Source organism: Schistocerca gregaria, chromosome 1 (assembly GCF_023897955.1).
Source record: "Schistocerca gregaria isolate iqSchGreg1 chromosome 1, iqSchGreg1.2, whole genome shotgun sequence".
Taxonomy (NCBI): domain Eukaryota; kingdom Metazoa; phylum Arthropoda; class Insecta; order Orthoptera; family Acrididae; genus Schistocerca; species Schistocerca gregaria.
Genome location: NC_064920.1, coordinates 198325841 through 198348858, shown reverse-complemented (window position 1 = coordinate 198348858; position 23018 = coordinate 198325841). Strand labels below are relative to the sequence as shown.

General features: G+C 39.4%; 1 protein-coding gene across 1 annotated transcript in view; it reads right to left on the bottom strand.

Moving 5' to 3' along the window:
* LOC126336676 (intersectin-1) overlaps positions 1-23018 on the bottom strand; it is a 300485-nt gene that overhangs the window by 267991 nt on the left and 9476 nt on the right. The window contains exon 2 of the mRNA XM_050000627.1: positions 20391-20426. Within this exon, the coding sequence (XP_049856584.1) occupies positions 20391-20406 (16 nt within the window). The 5' untranslated portion in view covers positions 20407-20426. The remainder of the gene's footprint in view (positions 1-20390; positions 20427-23018) is intronic.

The window sequence follows — 23018 nt, the reverse complement described above, 5'->3', positions numbered from 1 at the left end:
CCTACACTTTCTGTTGATTTCATTTCTAAGTGACTTGCAGCTGGTGTAGAATAAAATAGTTATCACACACATTAATATTTACTGGTAGAAAAAAATGCATGTGCCATTAAAGCAGTGAAAACTAAACTTCTTTTCAACAGTAAAAAGGCTTCTTGAGTCTCCATTGTCTTTTTAAACAATAATCCAGTCATATCACAAAAACGGAATAAAGGAGCTCTTGTCCACTTACATAATTCCTAACACTGCCCCCGAACTTTAAATGATATCTAACAATAAACTTTAATCATGTACATAATTTCAAATTAACATTTTCTTACAATGACGTTTATGAATATTCTGATTCAGTGGCTCTGTTAAGTCTGCTTGATTTTTTTTCCACTGAAATGCATCAATTATCAATTTTTCCATCCATTACTTTCTGTCTGATGAAATTGTATTATAAATCAATGTTTGGTTCTCGATTTCTCCATATGATTCACAGAGTGTAAAACTGCTACTTCATTATCACACACCATACAGGTCTTTCGGATTCTGCTTCCACTGTGATCAATGCAACTGCAAGGTGTTTCAGACTCTTTCAGTACAACACAGATCCTGTCAGTATTAACATATATAGGAGTTGGACAAAAATATGGAAACACTGTGAGAAATGCATGGTTCAACATAAATGCATATACTAACTAAATTAGCATCTTGTGCTTCTATATTTGAGCATGAATGTCATCTGTGCAATGTCCTTGCTACACAGCTAGTGCCACTTGGGATTGGAAGAGCGTTCTGTATAGTTCTGAGTGCATTACATCAGAACTAAGTAAATTTGAATATGGGCAAAGTGCTGGTGCTCATATGCTGGGTACTTGCATAAAAAAGGTGCTCGAAGTCATTGCTGTTTCTGTGTGTGTGTGTGTGTGTGTGTGTGTGTGTGTGTGTGTGTGTGTGTGTGTGAGAGAGAGAGAGAGAGAGAGAGAGAGAGAGAGAGAGAGAGAGAGAGAGAGAGAGATTGAGTGAGTGAGTGAGTGAGTGAGAGAGAGAGAGAGTCATTGAACAGAATTGTGATGAAAAATAAAGAGGGTGACAGCTGCAAAAGCAGCTACGGAACTGAATGTCGAACTTGCGAACCCTGTTAGCTCCAAATCAACAAGACGAGTGCTCCATAATTTAATTAGGGAACTGCTGGGTGAGCTGGAATTTCAAAAACACTCATCAGTGATACCAATGCCCACAACTAGAAAACATGGTGCCCAAGCCACAAAATCTGAAAACCTGGATGAGGGAGAATTGGAAGAAAGTCATTTGGTTGGATGAGTCTTGTTTCACACAGTCACCAACTTCTGGCCAAGTATACCCCCCCCAAAGACGATGCATTGCACCGACTGGAGGAATGACTTGGGCAGCCATATGGTTGTATTCCACGGACCTCATAGATACTCTGCAAGATCGCATTACTACCAAGGGATAATGTGACTATTTTGGCTGGCCAGGTCCATCCAATCATACAATGTTTGCTCCTCAATGGTGATGCTGTCTTTCAAGTTAACAGGACCCCTGTTCACACAGCTCGCTTCATCCAGACGTTTTATGAGCACGATGATGAATTGCTACTTGTCTCCTGGCCACTACAGTCACTACATCTCAATGATTCTGAGTCTTTATGGTCTTCTTTGTAGAGAGGGAGGCACGATCACTATCCACCTCCATAATCATTGCCTGAACTTGCCACTCTTTTCCAGGAAGAATGCTATAAGATTCCCTTGAAAATCATGTAGGACCTGTATTTCTCCATTCTGAGATTGCTGGAAGAATATTATGAACGTCAAAGTGTTTCCTACACTGTATTAGGTAGGCATGCTACTGTTTGTGTTTTCATATTTCTGCCAACTCCTGTATCCAGTGACACTTTTGTGATCATCTATACAAGTAGCCCCATCAGCATACCTGAATATACGCGTGTACACACACACGCATGCAAACACACGCGCACACACACAGTGGTGACTGGGTGTGGGAAAGGAGGAGGCCGGGGCGGGGAGGGGGAGGGCTAGTACGGTGGGGATGGCAAACAGTAAAGTGCCATAGTTTGGGTGGGGGGCAGGCAGGGGAAAGGGGTGCAGGGTAGGGGGGGGAGAGAAGTAAATAAATAAAAATAAAACAACAAGACTGGGTGTGGTGGTGGAATGACGGCTGTGTAGTGCTGTAGTGGAAGCAGGGAAGGGGCTCAATAGGAGAGGACAGCGACTAACGAAGGTTGAGGCCAGGAGGGTCACAAGAATGTAGGATGTATTGCAGGGAAAGTTTTTTATTTATTTCTCTCCTTTTCCGATACCTCCACCCCACCCCACCCCACCCCACCCCACCCCACCCCACCCCACCCCACCCCACCCCACCCCACCCATTCTACCCCTGCCTGCCGCCCAACCTGCAGCACTTCACTGTCCACCATCCCCACCATACTATCCCCCCCACCCAGTCACCAATCCCATAATGCACTGGCGCTGCTGCTCGCAGTGTGGTTTCAGTTGCCTGACATTGCAGTCGCGTGTGTGAGTTGTGTTTCCGTAAGTGTGTGTGTGTGTGTGTGTGTGTGTGTATTACTGTTGTCAAAGGCCAATGGCTGAAAGCTTTTAGTGTGAAAATCTTTTTGTTGTGCCCATCTGCGACTCAGAATTTCTGCTACGTGCTGAGTAGCAGCTTTCCTTCTCATAATATTGTTACATTCCATCCTGGATTTCCCGTTGTTTGATCTATATGACAATTTTTCTCAACACTGGCTGCTATCAATAGACAAATTCTTTCAAAATTTGGAAGAGGCGCATAAATCTTGTGGTCTACATCTTCTACTCAACTTAAGTCCTCTGCAACTAAATGAGCTTTAAAAGTTTGCTTCTCACCATTCATTTTGAAAACCCATCTGTTCTTTACTGGAATTTCACCAGATGGTAACTCAAACTGTTTCCAAGAACCGTGATCCTTCAAGGAGTTAATTTCTTCATTCATCACAGTTACTCATTCCATTGTGTCATCAGTTAATTGCTTCATGGTATGACAATGGTCTAATTGTTCCTTTGCCACATTGCATTTAATTGTGCTTGTTCATCATAAGCTTTCCATTTGGAATGATGTGTCACTGGATGATGTTTGCTTAAACCAACTTTTTCTTTTGTTATCATCTTTCTTAGCCTGTAATGACATTGTGGAGTTTCAGCATGGTTCACAAGTTCCTGATTACCTTCAACAAATAAAGGCATTACAGCCAAATTTTTCTTCTGATCTGACAAACCATAAAATTTCTGTTCAGAATTCAAATCTCTATCATTTCATAATTCATCTTCAATACTTGGAAATGGTAACACTCCTTCACTGCATAGTTCAATTACCTCTTTACATTCATTAATTTCAGTTGATTATTTGCCATTTGAAAATTCTTTGAATACACAGTCCCTAGACTCTACTGCCTGTTTTGTTTCTGGCATACAGAGCCTGTATCCACAACAATATATAGAATATCTAATAAGAATGTCTTTTTCTGATCTTGTGGGCAATTTCAAATCATGTTTATGTTTGAACATGTGAACTAAAACTCAGTATATTATCACACGTAAATGCCACACACTAGTATTTCTACCACTGAACACTTCATAAAGATTTTTTGTTATTGTTGTTGTTATTTATAATAAGATTTCTTACACGTGCCACAGTGCACATCACGTCACCATAAGACGCTTCGGTAAATTGCATCGTAGCAACTGCAACTTCCCCACATCCATTAACATCAACGTATCACTTTGTTGCAGTGTATGTGTCAGTTACTTCATGCCAAATTCCTCCAGATTCACAAAACTGCAACCAATTGCATGAACAGAATTAGAGACCACTGTTAGTGAGAACTCTCTAACTGTTTACCTTAATCTGTTCGAATCAACCATTTCTTGAATTCTTCAAATAATTCAATCTTATGTTTTTAAGAAGTGTACAAGTACGTATCACTTGCATCATCCACAAACCTCATAAAATATCTATTGCCTCCAAAATTTGGAATGTCGACAGGACCCATGAGATCACTATGAACAAGGTCTAAAGTGGTTGTTCATTTCTTCAAATTTTGTGATACCGTTTTCATTAACAGTCTTCATATTGATTTACCTGGCAAACAGTCATCACATGGGTTTAGTTCACATTTTTTACAGTCTAATCTCAGGACTATTTTTTTTTTTTTAATGTGCATCATCTGACGATGCAACAACTCTGGTGGTTTTGTGTTAAATTCTTAATTTCTCAAGATATTTATTGATCTGTCATCTGCACTTCATTTCATATTTATGTGGTGATAATGGCCTTTTTGTTGGGTTTTAATGAGCAGTCTTCTAGATTCATCTTAGATCTTGCAACCTTCTTTATCAATATAACCTCTATATTTTCAGTGTCAATCTCAGCACAAATAGTGTATTTTCAGCTACTAATTCTTTAGCCAAGCCTTCATTTTTAATTATCTTTGCCCTAACTGTACTTTCTACACAGCTTCTGTTTATATATCATCAGTTAAAGTTATGATTTTAACTAAAATATTTTTACCAACAACTGGAAAACAATTTTCATTTGGAACTAAGTAATGAGTTGCCCTGGGATCCACTATCAGTTATCAATACTCAATGTAACTGTGCCACAGAAAGCACTCACTCATACTAACAGCACCTCACCTCAATTATTTTATTCTCTTTTAAATTTCCCCTTTCCAGGGCAATTTCTGGATTATGACAAACTTCTTGACGATTGTGAGAAACAAAAGCACCTTTTCATGTTACTTCTATCATCATTTGTTCCAATCCTTTGTCATGCTGTTCCATAAGTGGCATTTTTCAGTGCCTTTGGTTACCATTATTAGCTGCAGCACACTTAAAATTATTACCTGACAAACTGCACAAAACTAACTACCGCATCCCATTTGTCTGGAAGTTTACACAGAATAGTGTAGTGTTTTATTCAGGTACAATAGCACGAAAAGAGGGAAGTTAATTTTTGTGATGGTTTTCACTTTTCAAGAGTGCTACAACTAAAGGTTATTGGGAAGCTCCATGGGTGTTTGTAACAGATATTTTATTTCCTTTTGTGAAATACAGACAAACACCTCCAAGAAAGAACAGGCCTGTGGGTGATTTTCATTATACTTTGTCACCAAAACTTCCTTGTCAACACCTATAGTTGTCATTAAGCAATTTTATTTGAAGTTCCTTTCCTTGTGATATCAGATTTCATCTCCAGAAAATTATAAGATGTCTATGTGGTGAAATATGTTAAAATATACATTCATCAATAAAAACCACTGAATTTCAGCATTGGTGAGAAATGGGAAGAAAAGTATTCCTTGGCAGTCACTATAACATAATCAAAAAATTTTGAGAATCACCACTCCATTGATGTGTAGAATACGCTACACTACAATAGTCATCTTCAATTTCATAACGAAATTTTCACTAAGATCTATAAACATTTTTTATCTGTCCTCGATAATTTTCTATATTTTTTTTATTGTCAGCAAATATAATTTCCATCTCAGTTGTAGAGCGGAAAATTTGCTATCCTCTGGGGCTTATAATTTCTGAAGTGTTTCCTATACTGTTTTTGGATTTTTCAAAATTTATATATGCATTTGCTAGTCGTTGCATATGCAAGTATAATTTTTGCTAGTGCCCAACCTTGACATGATATATATGCCTTTTTATCATCAACTAATTCACCTTTACCAGGTTCTATCTTGCCAGGCTCAATGATAGTCCATAAATCAGAATATATTGCAATCATTTTCATTTAGTATGACCAGGAAGCATAAATCATTTGATTTAGTGCTTTGTCTGTTGTCTTTCATCTCTGTGTATAACATTAACCATCTTACTGCTGTTAAAAGAACACTTCTTTCACACAAAATTCATGAACACAGCTCGACATCAAGTAACATTTCCAAATGTGTTGCACAAAAACACTCAATTGGTAGTGGAAAACAATTTGTCTCTGTTATGCATATCAGTTTGGCTGATTAACACTGACTTTTTTTTGGCACTCCTCGGCTCATAACTATTGTTGGAGTAGAATAAAATGATCATATGACACACAGTAATACTCCTTGATAGAGAAAAACGGCATACAGTATTGAAGCAGAGAAAACTGAACTACATTTTAAAAGAACAAAGGCTTCTCAATTCTTCATTGTCAACTTTGTCTTCTTTTAAACAACTTCAGTGACAATACAGCCACAGCACAAAAACTGAATAAAGGAGCTCATGTCCACTTGTCTATTAACTAACACTTACATCGCTGCATTCCCCCGTTTTCCTGGACATTTCTGTACTTGTTTTGCCAAAGAACTATGTCCTCTGTTAATCAAGGTTTCTTGACAGCTACGTATTATTGCCCATTTGCCCTCAACTGACTGCCTACTGCTGTATTAATCACCGCAGTATCTATAGCCTCTGTAAACTGCAAACACACATCAACATTCTTCAATATTTCAGTATGCTTTCGACAGTGATTCTTCCTAATTGTTCTCTTAAACATCAGCACACTTTTTATCATTATTACATTGCAATCTGAATCTCTCTTGCTTGTGTGTACTCTTTATAGATCAATATTTGATTCCAGAATCTGTCACCAACTGGTATTTTCTTGTTTCTTCAGTCCTTTTTCAACTGACCACCTCCTCTTGTGATTTTTCGATACTGAATTCACTTTTACTGGCTGAAATTTATTGGATAATGATCTCTCTCTCTCTCTCTCTCTCTCTCTCTCTCTCTCTCTCTCTCTCTCTCTCTCTCTCTCTCTCTCTCTCTCCTCCCAAAAAAAAGAAAGAAAAAATAAAAATAAAAGAAAAACCATACTCTATCCCAATCTTCTGCTTGTGTGCATCAGCACACACATCTAAATTATTGTTAATGATTTGTTGTCAATTCTGAAGGGAACAATCCTGTCACTGAACTATTCACAGGAACCCACTCCTTACCCTCCACTCCTATTCACACCAGTCTACTCCCATAACATCATTTTCTTCTGCTTTTGATACTGTCTGTATCCAAACAATCTCTCCATTTCTGTTTCCATATGTTTTAGCTTCTCAATCACACTAAGCCTATATTCCACATTGGGACTCTTAGAATGTCAGTCCAGATCACAATTATTTATTAATTAATTCTGGTAACTGGTTTAAGTCAAAAGTGACCGGCGTCAGACCAACAGCTCCCTGACAATGCATGGAGCCAGTTCACTGAGCTGCTGTCCATGTCAAAAAGTACCAGTCAACATATATACATATATGTGTGCCTTTTTGTCAACAACCCATGAACCTTTACCAGCTTTCATCGCACCAGGTCCTATTTTAGTCCACAAATCAGAATCTATTATATTAATTTTCTTTTGGTATGGGCAGGAAGTAATTCAGTACAGTTCTCGACTGATACTTTTTGGTATGTACAGCAGCTCCATGAACTGGCTCCACGCATTGTTCCTACTATTACTGATTCTCCATCCCCGCACCCCTCTCAGAGTCAACTCCCCATAGGCATTACCCTCACAGATATGAGATATATGAATGGGGGGCTACTATGGAATTTTTAGCAAAATAACATCATCTTGTATCACAGGTCTTTGGCTGCCACTGCTGATTACTTCTCCTCAAAATTTAAGCAGAGGCTAGAGTCAAACCTACCACTTTTCATTTATTAAGTTAAAAACCTACCCCTAGACCACAGTGGTGTTAGTCATCATTAAAATTAGAGTATTATAAAAATCACAAAAAACAGTCTTCTCCACCAACAGAGCATATTTTTCCTATTAACACATCCAACAATTTGTTACCTACATCTCTATGAATTTTAACACATTGCAAATGTCGAAAGTAATTGATTAATCTTACAAAATGTTTTACAAAAGCCAATACCTTGTTCTAGGTGTTGCAGTGTTCACGTTTGCATTAAAAAAGAAATAAATAAAATAACTGAGCTACTGCTTTATAAACATTAGAAATATGTATTTACTACAATGTGTCTCAGCATTCCAGGACCACACTACCTTAAGTATACAAGGTACTTATAAATGGTAGAAAAATTGAATTTATGACTTTATTAAAGTCTATAGTCTGTCCTGCCCCCCCCCCCCCCCCCCCCCCATGAACCGTGGACCTTGCCGTTAGTGGGGAGGTTTGCGTGCCTCAGCGATACAGAAAGCCGTACCGTAGGTACAACCACAACGGAGGGGTATCTGTTGAGAGGCCAGACAAACGTGTGGTTCCTGAAGAGAGGCAGCAGCCTTTTCAGTAGTTGCAAGGGCAACAGTCTGGATGATTGACTGATCTGGCCTTGTAACAATAACCAAAACGGCCTTGCGGTGCTGGTACTGCAAACGGCTGAAAGCAAGGGGAAACTACGACTGTAATTTTTCCCGAGGGCATGCAACTTTACTGTATGATTAAATGATGATGGTATCCTCTAGGGTAAAATATTCCGGAGTGGGGCTGAGCCCTCGCCTGTGGTTGATTTGGAGGTCGTTCCAAGGCGTGGCAGGCAGCGAAAGGCGTCCCCGGAGGCTGATCAGAAAGCCTCCCCGGTGCGTCTGTTAAACCGGTTTCAGGCACTGTCTCTGGCTGAGCCAGATGCAGCTGCCTGCCCTGTTTCAGAGGATCGTTCTCAGCCTTCAAGGTCCAGGCAATCGCAGAGGGTGGGCTTACTGGTAGTTGGGAGCTCCAATGTTAGACGCGTAATGGGGCCCCTTAGGGATACGGCGGCTAAGGAGGGGAAGAAATCCAGTGTGCACTCCGTGTGCATTCCGGGAGGAGTCATTCCTGATGTGGAAAGGGTCCTTCCGGATGCCATGAAGAGCACAGGGTGCAGCCAACTGCAGGTGGTGGCACGTGTCGGCACTAATGACGTGTGTCGCTTTGGATCTGAGGAAATTCTCTCTGGATTCCAGCGGCTATCTGATTTGGTAAAGGCTGCCGGTCTTGCTTACGAGATGAAGGCAGAGCTCACCATCTGCAGCATCGTTGACAGAACCGACTGCGGACCTTTGGTGCAGAGCCGGGTGGAGGGTCTGAATCAGAGGCTCAGACGGTTTTGCGTCCGTATTGGCTGCAGATTCCTTGACTTGCGCCATAGGGTGGTGGGGTTTCGGGTTCCACTGAATAGGTCAGGAGTTCACTACACTCAGCTGGCGGCTACACGGGTAGCGGAGGCTGTGTGGCGTGGACTTGGCGGTTTTTTTAGGTTAGAAGGCCTCGGGAAAGTGCGGGATGGGCTGCAATGTCAAAGGGTGCTTGGCAATTACAGGACGCGCTTGGATCAAGGAACAGTCGGAATTATAGTTGAAAATTGTTGTAGTTGCGCTGGAAAAGTCCCTGAGCTTCAAGCGCTAATAGAAAGCACAGAAGCTGATATCGTTATAGGTACAGAAAGCTGGCTAAAGCCTGAAATAAGTTCTGCAGAAATTTTTACGAAGTCTCAGACGGTGTTCAGGAAAGATAGATTAGGCAGAATTGGTGGTGGAGTGTTTGTGTCTGTCAGTAGTGGTTTATCTTGTAGTGAAGTCAAAGTAGATACTCCGTGCGAATTGGTGTGGGTGGAGGTTATACTTAACAGCCGAATTAAGTTAATAATTGGCTCCTTCTACCGACCCCCAGACTCCGATGATACAGTTGCGGAACAGTTCAGAGAAAGTTTGAGTCTCGTAACAAATAAATACCCCACTCATATGGTTATAGTTGGTGGGGACTTCAACCTACCCTCGGTTGTTGTTGTTGTCATCAGTCCTGAGACTGGTTTGATGCAGCTCTCCATGCTACTCTATCCTGTGCAAGCTGCTTCATCTCCCAGTACCTACTGCAACCTACATCCTTCTGAATCTGCTTAGTGTACTCATCTCTCGGTCTCCCTTTACGATTTTTACCCTCCACGCTGCCATCCAATGCTAAATTTGTGATCCCTTGATGCCTCAAAACATGTCCTACCAACCGATCCCTTCTTCTAGTCAAGTTGTGCCACAAACTTCTCTTCTCCCCAATCCTATTCAATACCTCCTCATTAGTTACGTGATCTATCCACCTTATCTTCAGTATTCTTCTGTAGCACCACATTTCGAAAGCTTCTATTCTCTTCTTGTCCAAACTAGTTATCGTCCATGTTTCACTTCCATACATGGCTACACTCCAAACAAATACTTTCAGAAACGACTTCCTGATACATAAATCTATATTCGATGTTAACAAATTTCTCTTCTTCAGAAACGCTTTCCTTGCCATTGCCAGTCTACATTTTATATCCTCTCTACTTCGACCATCATCAGTTATTTTACTTCCTAAATAGCAAAACTCCTTTACTACTTTAAGTTTCTCATTTCCTAATCTAATTCCCTCAGCATCACCCGATTTAATTTGACTACATTCCATTATCCTCGTTTTGCTTTTGTTAATGTTCATCTTATATCCTCCTTTCAAGACACTGTCCATTCCGTTCAACTGCTCTTCCAAGTCCTTTGCCGTCTCTGACAGAATTACAATGTCATCGGCGAACCTCAAAGTTTTTACTTCGTCTCCATGAATTTTAATACCTACTCCAAATTTTTCTTTTGTTTCCTTTACTGCTTGCTCAATATACAGATTGAATAACATCGGGGAGAGGCTACAACCCTGTCTCACTCCTTTCCCAACCACTGCTTCCCTTTCATGCCCCTCGACTCTTATGACTGCCATCTGGTTTCTGTACAAATTATAAATAGCCTTTCGCTCCCTGTATTTTACCCCTGCCACCTTTAGAATTTGAAAAAGAGTATTCCAGTCAACATTGTCAAAAGCTTTCTCTAAGTCTACAAATGCTAGAAACGTAGGTTTGCCTTTTCTTAATCTTTCTTCTAAGATAAGTCGTAAGGTCAGTATTGCCTCACGTGTTCCAACATTTCGACGGAATCCAAACTGATCCTCCCCGAGGTCTGCATCTACCAGTTTTTCCATTCGTCTGTAAAGAATTCGCGTTAGTATTTTGCAGCCGTGGCTTATTAAACTGATAGTTCGGTAATTTTCACATCTGTCAGCACCTGCTTTCTTTGGGATTGGAATTATTATATTCTTCTTGAAGTCTGAGGGTATTTCGCCTGTCTCATACATCTTGCTGACCAGCTGGTAGAGTTTTGTCATGACTGGCTCTCCCAAGGCCGTCAGTAGTTCTAATGGAATGTTGTCTACTCCGGGGGCCTTGTTTCGACTCAGGTCTTTCAGTGCTCTGTCAAACTCTTCACGCAGTATCGTATCTCCCATTTCGTCTTCATCTACATCCTCTTCTATTTCCATAATATTGTCCTCAAGTACATCGCCCTTGTATAAACCTTCTATATACTCCTTCCACCTTTCTGCCTTCCCTTCTTTGCTTAGAACTGGGCTGCCATCTGAGCTCTTGATATTCATACACGTGGTTCTCTTCTCTCCAAAGGTCTCTTTAATTTTCCTGTAGGCAGTATCTATCTTACCCCTACTGAGATAAGCTTCTACATCCTTACATTTGTCCTCTAGCCATCCCTGTTTAGCCATTTTGCACTTCCTGTCGATCTCATTTTTGAGACGTTTGTATTCCTTTTTGCCTGCTTCATTTACTGCATTTTTATATTTTCTCCTTTCATCAATTAAATTCAATATTTCTTCTGTTACCCAAGGATTTCTAGCAGCCCTCGTCTTTGTACCTACTTTATCCTCTGCTGCCTTCACTACTACATCCCTCAGAGCTACCCATTCTTCTTCTACTGTACTTCTTTCCCCTATTCCTGTCAGTTGTTCCCTTATGCTCTCTCTGAAACTCTGTACAACCTCTGGTTCTTTCAGTTTATCCAGGTCCCATCTCCTTAATTTCCCACATTTTTGCAGTTTCTTCAGTTTTAATCTACAGGTCATAAGCAATAGATTGTGGTCAGAGTCCACATCTGCCCCTGGAAATGTCTTACAACTTAAAACCTGGTTCCTAAATCTCTGTCTTACCATTATATAATCTATCTGATACCTTTTAGTATCTCCAGGGTTCTTCCACGTATACAACCTTCTTTCATGATTCTTAAACCAAGTGTTAGCTATGATTAAGTTGTGCTCCGTGCAAAATTCTACTAGGCGGCTTCCTCTTTCATTTCTTAGCCCCAATCCATATTCACCTACTATGTTTCCTTCTCTCCCTTTTCCTACACTCGAATTCCAGTCACCCATTACTATTAAATTTTCGTCTCCCTTCACTATCTGAATAATTTCTTTTATTTCATCGTACATTTCTTCAATTTCTTCATCATCTGCAGAGCTAGTTGGCATATAAACTTGTACTACTGTAGTAGGTGTGGGCTTCGTATCTATCTTGGCCACAATAATGCGTTCACTATGCTGTTTGTAGTAGCTTACCCGCATTCCTATTTTCCTATTCATTATTAAACCTACTCCTGCATTACCCCTATTTGATTTTGTGTTTATAACCCTGTAGTCACCTGACCAGAAGTCTTGTTCCTCCTGCCACCGAACTTCACTAATTCCCACTATATCTAACTTTAACCTATCCATTTCCCTTTTTAAATTTTCTAACCTACCTGCCCGATTAAGGGATCTGACATTCCACGCTCCGATCTGTAGAACGCCAGTTGGCAAAAATACTTGTTCAAAACCGGTGGTAGGCAGAAAACGTCTTCCGAGATTGTCCTAAATGCTTTCTCCGAAAATTATTTCGAGCAGTTAGTCCACGAACCCACGCGAATTGTAAATGGTTGCGAAAACACACTTGACCTCTTAGCCACAAACAATCCAGAGCTGATAGAGTGTATCATGACTGATACAGGGATTAGTGATCACAAGGTCGTTGTAGCTAGGCTCAATACCATTTCTTCCAAATCCATCAGAAACAAACGCAAAATAATTTTATTTAAAAAAGCGGATAAAGTGCCACTAGAAGCCTTCCTAAAAGACAATTTCCATTCCTTCCGAACTGACTATGCGAATGTAGACGAGATGTGGCTCAAATTCAAAGATATAGTAGCAACAGCAATTGAGATATTCATACCTCATAAATTGGTAAGAGATGGAACGGATCCCCCGTGGTACACAAAAAAGGTCCGAACGCTGTTGCAGAGGCAACGGAAAAAGCATGCGAAGTTCAGAAGAACGCGAAATCCTGAAGACGGGCTAAAATTTACAGACGCGCGAAATTTGGCACGTACTTCGATGCGAGATGCCTTTAATAGGTTCCACAACGAAACATTGTCTCGAAATTTGGTAGAAAATCCGAAGAAATTCTGGTTGTATGTAAAGTACACAAGCGGTAAGACGCAGTCAATACCTTCACTGCGCAGTGCCGATGGTACTGTTATCGACAACTGTGCTGCTAAAGCGGAGTTATTGAACGCAGTTTTCCGAAATACCTTCACCAGGGAAGACGAATGGAATATTCCAGAATTTGAAACACGAACATCTGCTAGCATGAGTCTCTTAGAAGTAGATACCTTAGGGGTTGCGAAGCAACTCAAATCGCTTGATACGGGCAAGTCTTCAGGTCCAGATTGTATACCGATTAGGTTCCTTTCAGATTACGCTGATACTATAGCTCCCTACTTAGCACTCATATACAACCGCTCGCTCACCGATAGATCTGTACCTACAGATTGGAAAATTGCGCAGGTCGCACCAGTGTTCAAGAAGGGTAGTAGGAGTAATCCATTTAACTACAGACCTATATCATTGACGTCGGTTTGCAGTAGGGTTTTGGAGCATATACTGTATTCAAACATTATGAATCACCTCGAAGGGAACGATCTATTGACACGTAATCAGCATGGCTTCAGAAAACATCGCTCTTGTGCAACGCAGCTAGCTCTTTATTCGCACGAAGTAATGGCCGCTATCGACAGGGGATCTCAAGTTGATTCCGTATTTCTAGATTTCCGGAAAGCTTTTGACACCGTTCCTCACAAGCGACTTCTAATCAAGCTGCGGAGCTATGGGGTATCCTCTCAGTTGTGCGACTGGATTCGTGATTTCCTGTCAGGAAGGTCGCAGTTCGTAGTAATAGATGGCAAATCATCGAGTAAAACTGAAGTGATATCAGGTGTTCCCCAGGGAAGCGTCCTGGGACCTCTACTGTTCCTGATCTATATAAATGACCTGGGTGACAATCTGAGCAGTTCTCTTAGACTGTTCGCAGATGATGTTGTAATTTACCGTCTAGTAAGGTCATCCGAAGACCAGTATCAGTTGCAAAGCGATTTAGAAGAGATTGCTGTATGGTGTGTCAGGTGGCAGTTGACGCTAAATAACGAAAAGTGTGAGATGATCCAAATGAGTTCCAAAAGAAATCCGTTGGAATTCGATTACTCGATAAATAGTACAATTCTCAAGGCTGTCAATTCAACTAAGTACCTGGGTGTTAAAATTACGAACAACTTCAGTTGGAAGGACCACATAGATAATATTGTCGGGAAGGCGAGCCAAAGGTTGCGTTTCATTGGAAGGACACTTAGAAGATGCAACAAGTCCACTAAAGAGACAGCTTACACTACACTCGTTCGTCCTCTGTTAGAATATTGCTGCGCGGTGTGGGATCCTTACCAGGTGGGATTGACGGAGGACATCGAAAGGGTGCAAAAAAGGGCAGCTCGTTTTGTATTATCACGTTATAGGTGAGAGAGTGTGGCAGATATGATACACGAGTTGGGATGGAAGTCATTACAGCATAGACGTTTTTCGTCGCGGCGAGACCTTTTTACGAAATTTCGGTCACCAACTTTCTCTTCCGAATGCAAAAATATTTTGTTGAGCCCAACCTACATAGGTAGGAATGATCATCAAAATAAAATAAGAGAAATCAGAGCTCGAACAGAAAGGTTTAGGTGTTCGTTTTTCCCGCTCGCTGTTCGGGAGTGGAATAGTAGAGAGATAGTATGATTGTGGTTCGATGAACCCTCTGCCAAGCACTTAAAGGTGAATTGCAGAGTAGTCATGTAGATGTAGAGGTAAAATAGTCCCCCATTCGGATCTCCAGGTGCGGACTACTCAAGAGGATGTCGTTATCAGAAGAAAGAAAACTGGCGTTCTACGGGTCGGCGCGTGGAATGTCAGATCCCTTAATCGGGCAGGTAGGTTAGAAAATTTATAAAGGGAAATGGATAGGTTAAAGTTAGATACAGTGGGAATTAGTGAAGTTCAATGGCAGGAGGAACAAGACTTCTGGTCAGGTGACTACAGGGTTATAAACACAAAATCAAATAGGGGTAATGCAGAAGTAGGTTTAATAACGAATAGGAAAACAGGAATGCCGGTAAGCTACTACAAACTGCATAGTGAACGCATTATTGTGGCCAAGATAGATACGAAGCCAACGCCTAATACAGTAGTACAAGTTTATATGCCAACTAGCTCTGCAGATGACGAAGAAATTGAAGAAATGTATGATCAAATAAAAGAAATTATTCAGATAGTGAAGGGAGATGAAATTTTAATAGTCATGGGTGACTGGAATTCCAATGTAGGAAAAGGGAGAGAAGGAAACGTAGTAGGTAAATATGGACTGGGGCAAAGAAATGAAAGAGGAAGCCGCCTGGTAGAATTTTGCACATAACTAACACTTAGTTCAAAAATCATAAAAGAAGGTTGTATACATGGAAGAATCCTGGAGATACTAAAAGGTATCAGATAGATTATATAATGGTAAGACAGAGATTTAGGAACCAGGTTTTAAATTGTAAGACATTTCCAGGGGCAGATGTGGACTCTGACCACAATCTATTTGGTTATGACCGATAGATTAAAACTGAAGAAACTGCAAAAAGGTGGGAACTTAAGGAGATGGGACCTGGATAAACTGAAAGAACCCAAGGTTGTACAGAGTTTCAGGGAGAGCATAAGGGAACAATTGACAGGAATGGGGGAAAGAAATACAGTAGAAGAAGAATGGGTAGCTTTGATGGATGAAGTAGTGAATGCAGCAGAGGATCGAGTAGGTAAAAAGAGGAGGGCTAGTAGAAATCCTTGGGTAACATAAGAAATATTGAATTTAATTGATGAAAGGAGAAAATATAAAAATGCAATAAATGAAGCGGCCAGAAAGGCATACAAACGTCTCAAAAATGAGATCGACAGGAAATGCAAAATGCCTAAGCGGGGTAAGATAGATACTGCCTACAGGAAAATTAAAGATACCTTTGGAGATAAGAGAACCACTTGTATGAACATCAAGAGCTGAGATGGAAACCCAGTTCTAAGCAAAGAAGGGAAAACAGAAAGGTGGAAGGAGTATATAGAGGGTCTATACAAGGGCGATGTACTTGAGGACAATATTATGGAAATGGAAGAGGATGTAGATGAAGATGAAATGGGAGATATGATACTACGTGAAGAGTTTGACAGAGCACTGAATAAGAGTCGAGGGACATGAAAGGCAAGCAGTGGTTGGGAAGGGAGTGAGACAGCGTTGTAGCCTCTCACCGATGTTATTCAATCTGTATATTGAGCAAGCAGTAAAGGAAACAACAGAAAAATTCAGAGTAGGTATTAAAATCCATGGAGAAGAAATAAAAACTTTAAGGTTCCCCGATGACATTGTAATTCTGTCAGAGACAGCAAAGGACTTGGAAGAGCAGTTGAACGGAATGGACAGTGTCTTGAAAGGAGGATATAAGATGAACATCAACAAAAGCAAAACGAGGATAATGGAATGTAGTCGAATTAAGTCTGGTGATGCTGAGGGAATTGGATTAGGAAATGAGACAAAGTAGTAAAGGAGTTTTGCTATTTGGGGAGCAAAATAACTGCTGATGGTCGAAGTAGAGAGGATATAAAATGTTGACTGGCAATGGCAAGGAAAGCGTTCCTGAAGAAGAGAAATTTGTTAACATCGAGTATAGATTTAAGTGTCAGGAAGTCTTTTCTGAAAGTATTAGTATAGAGTGTAACCATGTATCAAAGTGAAACATGGACGATAAATAGTCTGGACAAGAAGAGAATAGAAGCTTTCGAAATGTGGTGCTACAGAAGAATGCTGAAGATTAGATGGGTAGATCGCATAACTAATGAGGAAGTATTGAATAGGATTGTGGAAAAGAGAAGCTTGTGGCAAAACTTGACCAGAAGAAGGGATCGGTTGATAGGACATGTTCTGAGGCATCAAGGGATCACCAATTTAGTATTGGAGGGCAGTGTGGAGGGTAAAAATCATAGAGGGAGACCAAGAGATGAATACACCAAGCAGATTCAGAAGGATGTAGGTTGCAGTAGGTACTGGGAGATGATGAAGCTTGCACAGGATAGAGTAGCATGGAGAGCTGCTTCAAACCAGTCTCAGGACTGAAGACCACAACAACAAAAACCACAACAGTCTGTCCTGATTACATTGATACATACATTATAGGGTTTCAAATGAAAAAAAGAGCGCTCATGCTCTCTCTCTCTCTCTCTCTCTCTCTCTCTCTCTCTCTCTCTCTCTCTCTCTCTCTCTCTCTCTCTCTCTCTCTCTGTTACAGAAACTAGTATTATTTCAAAAAGAACTGTGAACTCTATGAGATTATATGTATGATACATTGTATATGTTGGTAACAGTGCAGGTTACTGTGTCTATAAATGACTATCTTTGCTAGTATTTACTTTTGTTTTGCTGAAGCAGTTTGTTCACATGTTACTGAATATTTGCTGCCCAAGTGCTACATATATTTGTGGAAGTACGTATCATTTAGTGTACAATAAATACTAACTATGCCACACATCAAGAAATTTAATGAAATGAAATTCAGTGGTAACCAGTAAACAAACAAAGCAAGCCACACTGTTGAAAGTAACGTATGTATCAGTTCATCAGGGAAGAAACTCCCACATAGCATGCCTCCAGGTGAGTCAAATTTTTATGTCAACAATGACACTGTTTGTAGTGTATTTGTTGTTGATGTGAGGATCTTTTCTTCTTTGATAAAGGAAGTGGTGAAATATAATGTGATGGTGTAGGTTGTCTGGAAATAACTGAACAACAAAATAGCAGAAAGGGTTTAGCGTCAAAATTAGTTTTTCTGAGTAGATCCTGCAATAAATATACCTCAAAAATGACTTTGAACATTTTGCATAATTCATATGATGTGAATTTGAAGTTAGCGTATGCAATGCATGCAATAGGAAAAGGGAAAAATGCTGCTAAAATGTTTGGTGGTTTGATGGACCTACCTCCTCCTCCCAGTAGGTTCAGCAAGTACATAAAAATACTTTAAGGTGCCTTGACAGTTGTGCCTAAAGCATCTATGAAACATGCAACAGAAGAAACTGTAGATATTAGTGGAACCAGGGATATTGCTGTTGCACTTGATGGGACATGGCAACATTGAGGACATCGTTCCTTGAATGGTGTTTTAAGTGCTACTTCTCTGTAGAATGGAAAAGTTGATGATGTTGAATGTTGATCTACGTACTGCCTCACCTGCCATGGTAACACTGAGAAACATACTGAATATCAGTGTTCTAAGAATTATGGTGGTGACAGTGGAGGTATGGAGCATTACAGAGCTCTAAAATATTTCAGAGGTTGGTACCCATTTATAACATTAGATATACGAAGTACCTAGGCGATGGGGACTCTAAAGCTTACAATAAAATTAATGAGTTCAATGTTTATGGTGATATCTTAGTAACAAAACTGGAGTGTTGTGGACAAGTGAGAAAGAGTATGGGTGCTAGACTGAGGAAGCTATGAAGAGAAATGAAAGGAAAGTTGCTATCTGATGGAAAATCTCTGGCTGAGGCAGATTGACAGAAACTGAAATAGACCTCCTTCAGAGATATTATGGACTGGCCATTAGGCGAACTGCACCTCTTAATGATGTTACAGTAACAAGAAAGACTGTTTGGACCCTCTACTTTCATAAGTTGTCCACAGATGACCACCCTGTTCACAGACTTTGCCCTAAAGGAGCAGATTGTTGGTGTGGTTACCAAAATCAAAAGAAAGTGGTCACATATACCATAATTACATTGGATTAAATGGTACCTCAATTTGCGGAAGCATTTTGAAAAAAAGCATCAATTTATAAGTAATTTTTTTAACAAGTCTCAGCAGGTTTAGAAATATTCAAAATACTTCTAATTTGTTTAGAAAGTGTGCTGCATTACCTGATATCAACAAAAAACTCCAGAAAACATATACATTATAAACAGTGCTTTAAAGAAATAGATTTTAATGTTTACATAATATTGAGTCATAAAAGTATCCTGGATCCTTAAGGCTAATACGGGGGTTGGAACTTAAATAGTGGCAACTATTTATTTACAACCAAAACAAAAAGAGTTACATGTTTGCACCTGTTACTGCCCTTCGAAGTAGTCACCAGCATTGTGTAGAACCCATTGCTAGCAATGTGGAAGGCGTAGTACACCATTAGCAGAGAATGTTCTGTTCGTGGTGCGAAGGGAGCGGTCTACTGCCAGTTGAATCTCTGGAACAGTTCTGAAGCGAATGCCACAAAGTGGTTCCTTCATCTTCGGAATCAAATCAAAGTTACAAGGACTTAAGCCCGGGGAGTATGGTGGATGGTACAGTACTTCCCAGTCCCATCGACCAAACATAGCAGCCACAGCCTGGGCAAAACGATTGTTGGGTTGCGCAGAAAGTGTTGCCGCTTCTTTTGCAAAGCTGGTTACGGGTGATGTTCCAAAAACAAACAGTAATACTGTGCAGTCTGCCGTGGAGGAACGTAATGCGTTAAAATAACACCGTCACAGTCGTACGTGAGAATCATCATAACTTTCGACCACTCCATTCGCACTATCAACTGAGCAGGCTCTGCTAACCGTATACTACACCTTCAACATCGCTTGCAGCAGGTTCTACACAACACTGGTGACTACTTTGAAGGACAGTAACAGGTGCAAACATGTAACTCTTTGACAATCACTTTTGTAAAACTAAATCCAAACTATATTGTATATAACTAGAACACAAGAAGAAGAAAAACTTTCACAAAATTACTAGTAAAAAAAAAGTTTGTGGGCAGACTACCACCTCATTTTAAGATAGCTCATTTACATACATAAAAGAAGTGCTTATTAATAGAAAAATGCGTTTATTCAATAAAATATTTCAAATTGTTATACCTCCTCCTAAAACACTGTATACAGCAATAAGCTTGTTTTTGCAACACAACATCGATAATTTTCTGATCTTCCGTATGAGAATTATTTCAAAAACAGAAGTTAATTAAAATCTTATTTGATGTAAAAGCATAAGTATCTTCATTAAAACTATAATTAGCATCATGAAGAAGGCACTAATTTTAGTGTATGGATTACATTCATAATACATGAAAACAGCCACATTTAACATGTCCCATATTCTAAGAATTATTTATTTGTCAAAAAGAATATGGACTCCACATACCTGCGGGGGCAGCCATTGTTTATGCTCAACGTCAATCTGTGAACAAAGGATCAAATCAATATATAATAACGAAAGTAACCACTGAAATTTGCTATCCTAAACATTAACATGGCAATGTGTTAGCCTTGAAGAGTAGTTGAGAACTGGTTAACCACTTACATTCAGCTTTTCACAATACTGCATATTTTCTATAGATCTTATGTTTTACATGAACTTAAGTCACACCAGCTTAGACATTATGATCTGTTTTAACTCCACTACCAAAAGCTCTGTTAGTATTTTAGATAAGCTCACACTTTTCTCACTTACATATGTTAACTGTCTGTGTTGTTTAACAAAACTACTACATATAAAAGTTTGTAAACCTCATTTTAACTTCCTGTATTTTTGGTACTAAATGTTGAAAATGCATTACGATATTTCAACAGAAAAAAATCTCTACAACTCATTTGTAAATAAGCAGCATCTACTTGATATACCAGTGTACAGTACAGGTAGATTGTTTGTAAAGGAAAAGGTCCACAGGAACTGAACAGAAAAACTGAGGAATGACTTCTTCGTACACTGTTCCCTTTACATTGGCCTCATTCCCACCTCAGTCTAATTCTTCATTCCAGCTCTGCTGCTCCTCTTTGCTCCCTCAATCTCAGTGATGATTTGTTCCTGACCCTAGCTCATCCATTCTGACAGAGGTAGTTGTTCCTTTTGTTCATCTGTTCTTGTTCCATCCTTGCTGTTTTCGAAATCTCTATTTCCAGTGCTTTTTGTATACTGTTCAGCATCCACAACTGGGAATTTGTAATGTTGGTGTAATTATATATTAAAATTAACACAAGAAGCCTCAATTCTTTGGAACTCATTTTCTGATACGTTTTTGAGAACAGCGTTCCCATAATCTCCACCCAAGCGCTTCTATAAAAAAAATATTAATGATAATATTTAAGTTTGTGAACATATATCTTCTATTTGATGAAAAATAAAATTTTAAAATGAAATTAAATGAATCAATCGGTATACTCTCCACATAATTTTCATTTTTCTGCTTCTGAAAGACAACAGAATTATTTGAAGAGTTTAAAGGGCAGTCAGACTCCATGAAGTCCATTCTAATCCCGCTTGTTCACTCAAGTTACCCACTTTTTAGTCTGAATTTCTGTTGCCACTTGAGATTTACGTATATACAATAATTTTATAATAATGTTACTTCACACACTAATCTCTTGATTTTCTTCCTTCTTATGAGATTTGATGTCAGTGTACAGATATTTTTCTAAGGCACTACAATGTGTTATTGTGCCTCAAAAAATGTGCTAAATCATCTTTGAAGACAGGAACATATCTGAGTTCTGTAAAGTACAAAACAGTTCTGTATCATCAAAGTAACTCATGATAGCTGAATGTAGAACATAGAAGCTTTATGGTTATAAAGTCACTGGTTCGAATCTCCCTAATAGTAACTTTTTTCCTTACTTTCATTTGTAACACATAAATGTTAACAAATGAAAATGTTAATTAACACTTACAGAATTAGAAATTTTTTATAAATATTATTTTTTAATTACCAGTCATGCTGAAAAAATTAAAATTTGTAACAAACATTCGGAGTTACATAATTAAATAAAAAGAGTAAACAGTGAAAAAGTAAAAATGAACAGATCCAAAAAGGACCAGTCACCAGAGAACCCACGGATGAGTGAATTTGTCAATGTCCAGTAAATGGTGAAGAGTAAACAACTGTTGCACAGTTTTTCAAAATTTATGCATCAGCATTTCATGGCAAAAATGTTTTAATTTTTAATTAAAAAGAATCTCTTCACCAACACTGACAAATTACACATAGAGAAAATGTGTTTCTGGTACTGATGCAGTGTTCTATTTTAGAAATCAAGGATTGTGAAACCATGGTTAGTCACTGCACTTCCCTGAAGGCTAGTGGTTATAATCCCTGTATCATTATTTATATTTCAATTTCGCACAGTTTCCCTAATTAGCTTCAGGTGAAAGCCTGGATGGTTCCTTTGCTAGGACATGGCCAATTTCTAACCTATCCTTCTCCATTCTGTGCTTCTACTGTCTCTAATAACCTCATTGTCGACAGGATGTTTAACACTAACCCACCTTCCTTTCTACATTTCTTAATGGTGTCAGCTAGTTTTTATGACCACTGTGGTCTGAGCTTCCATTGGGGAGGGCCTCAAGAAAATGCCAGTGTTACATCTGAAGTGCATACAATCACAGCACTTGCATCTTTAATTGGATTTCTTTTACCTGGTTGATATTAAACGGTGCTTTGGAGGGATAGTCATGGCAGTTAGATTGCCTAAGAGACCAACTTTGTAGAAATTTATCAGGTCTTCAGTTCATAACATACAATATAATTGGGAAGTGACAACTTAAAAAAAAAAAAAAAAAAAAAAAAAAAAGAAAAGCAAAGGCTGGCTGATTGGTTGGTACGGAGTGTAAAGGGACCAAACTACAGGGTCATCAGTCCCTTTTTCCTGATGCAAGTAAAGATTAAGGTACAAAAACACCCAACACCACAACAAAAAGGAAAACAAATGGAATGAACAGAAAACAGGGAAAACATACACCACAAGGTAAAGCAGAAGAAAGTATTAAAATCACAGA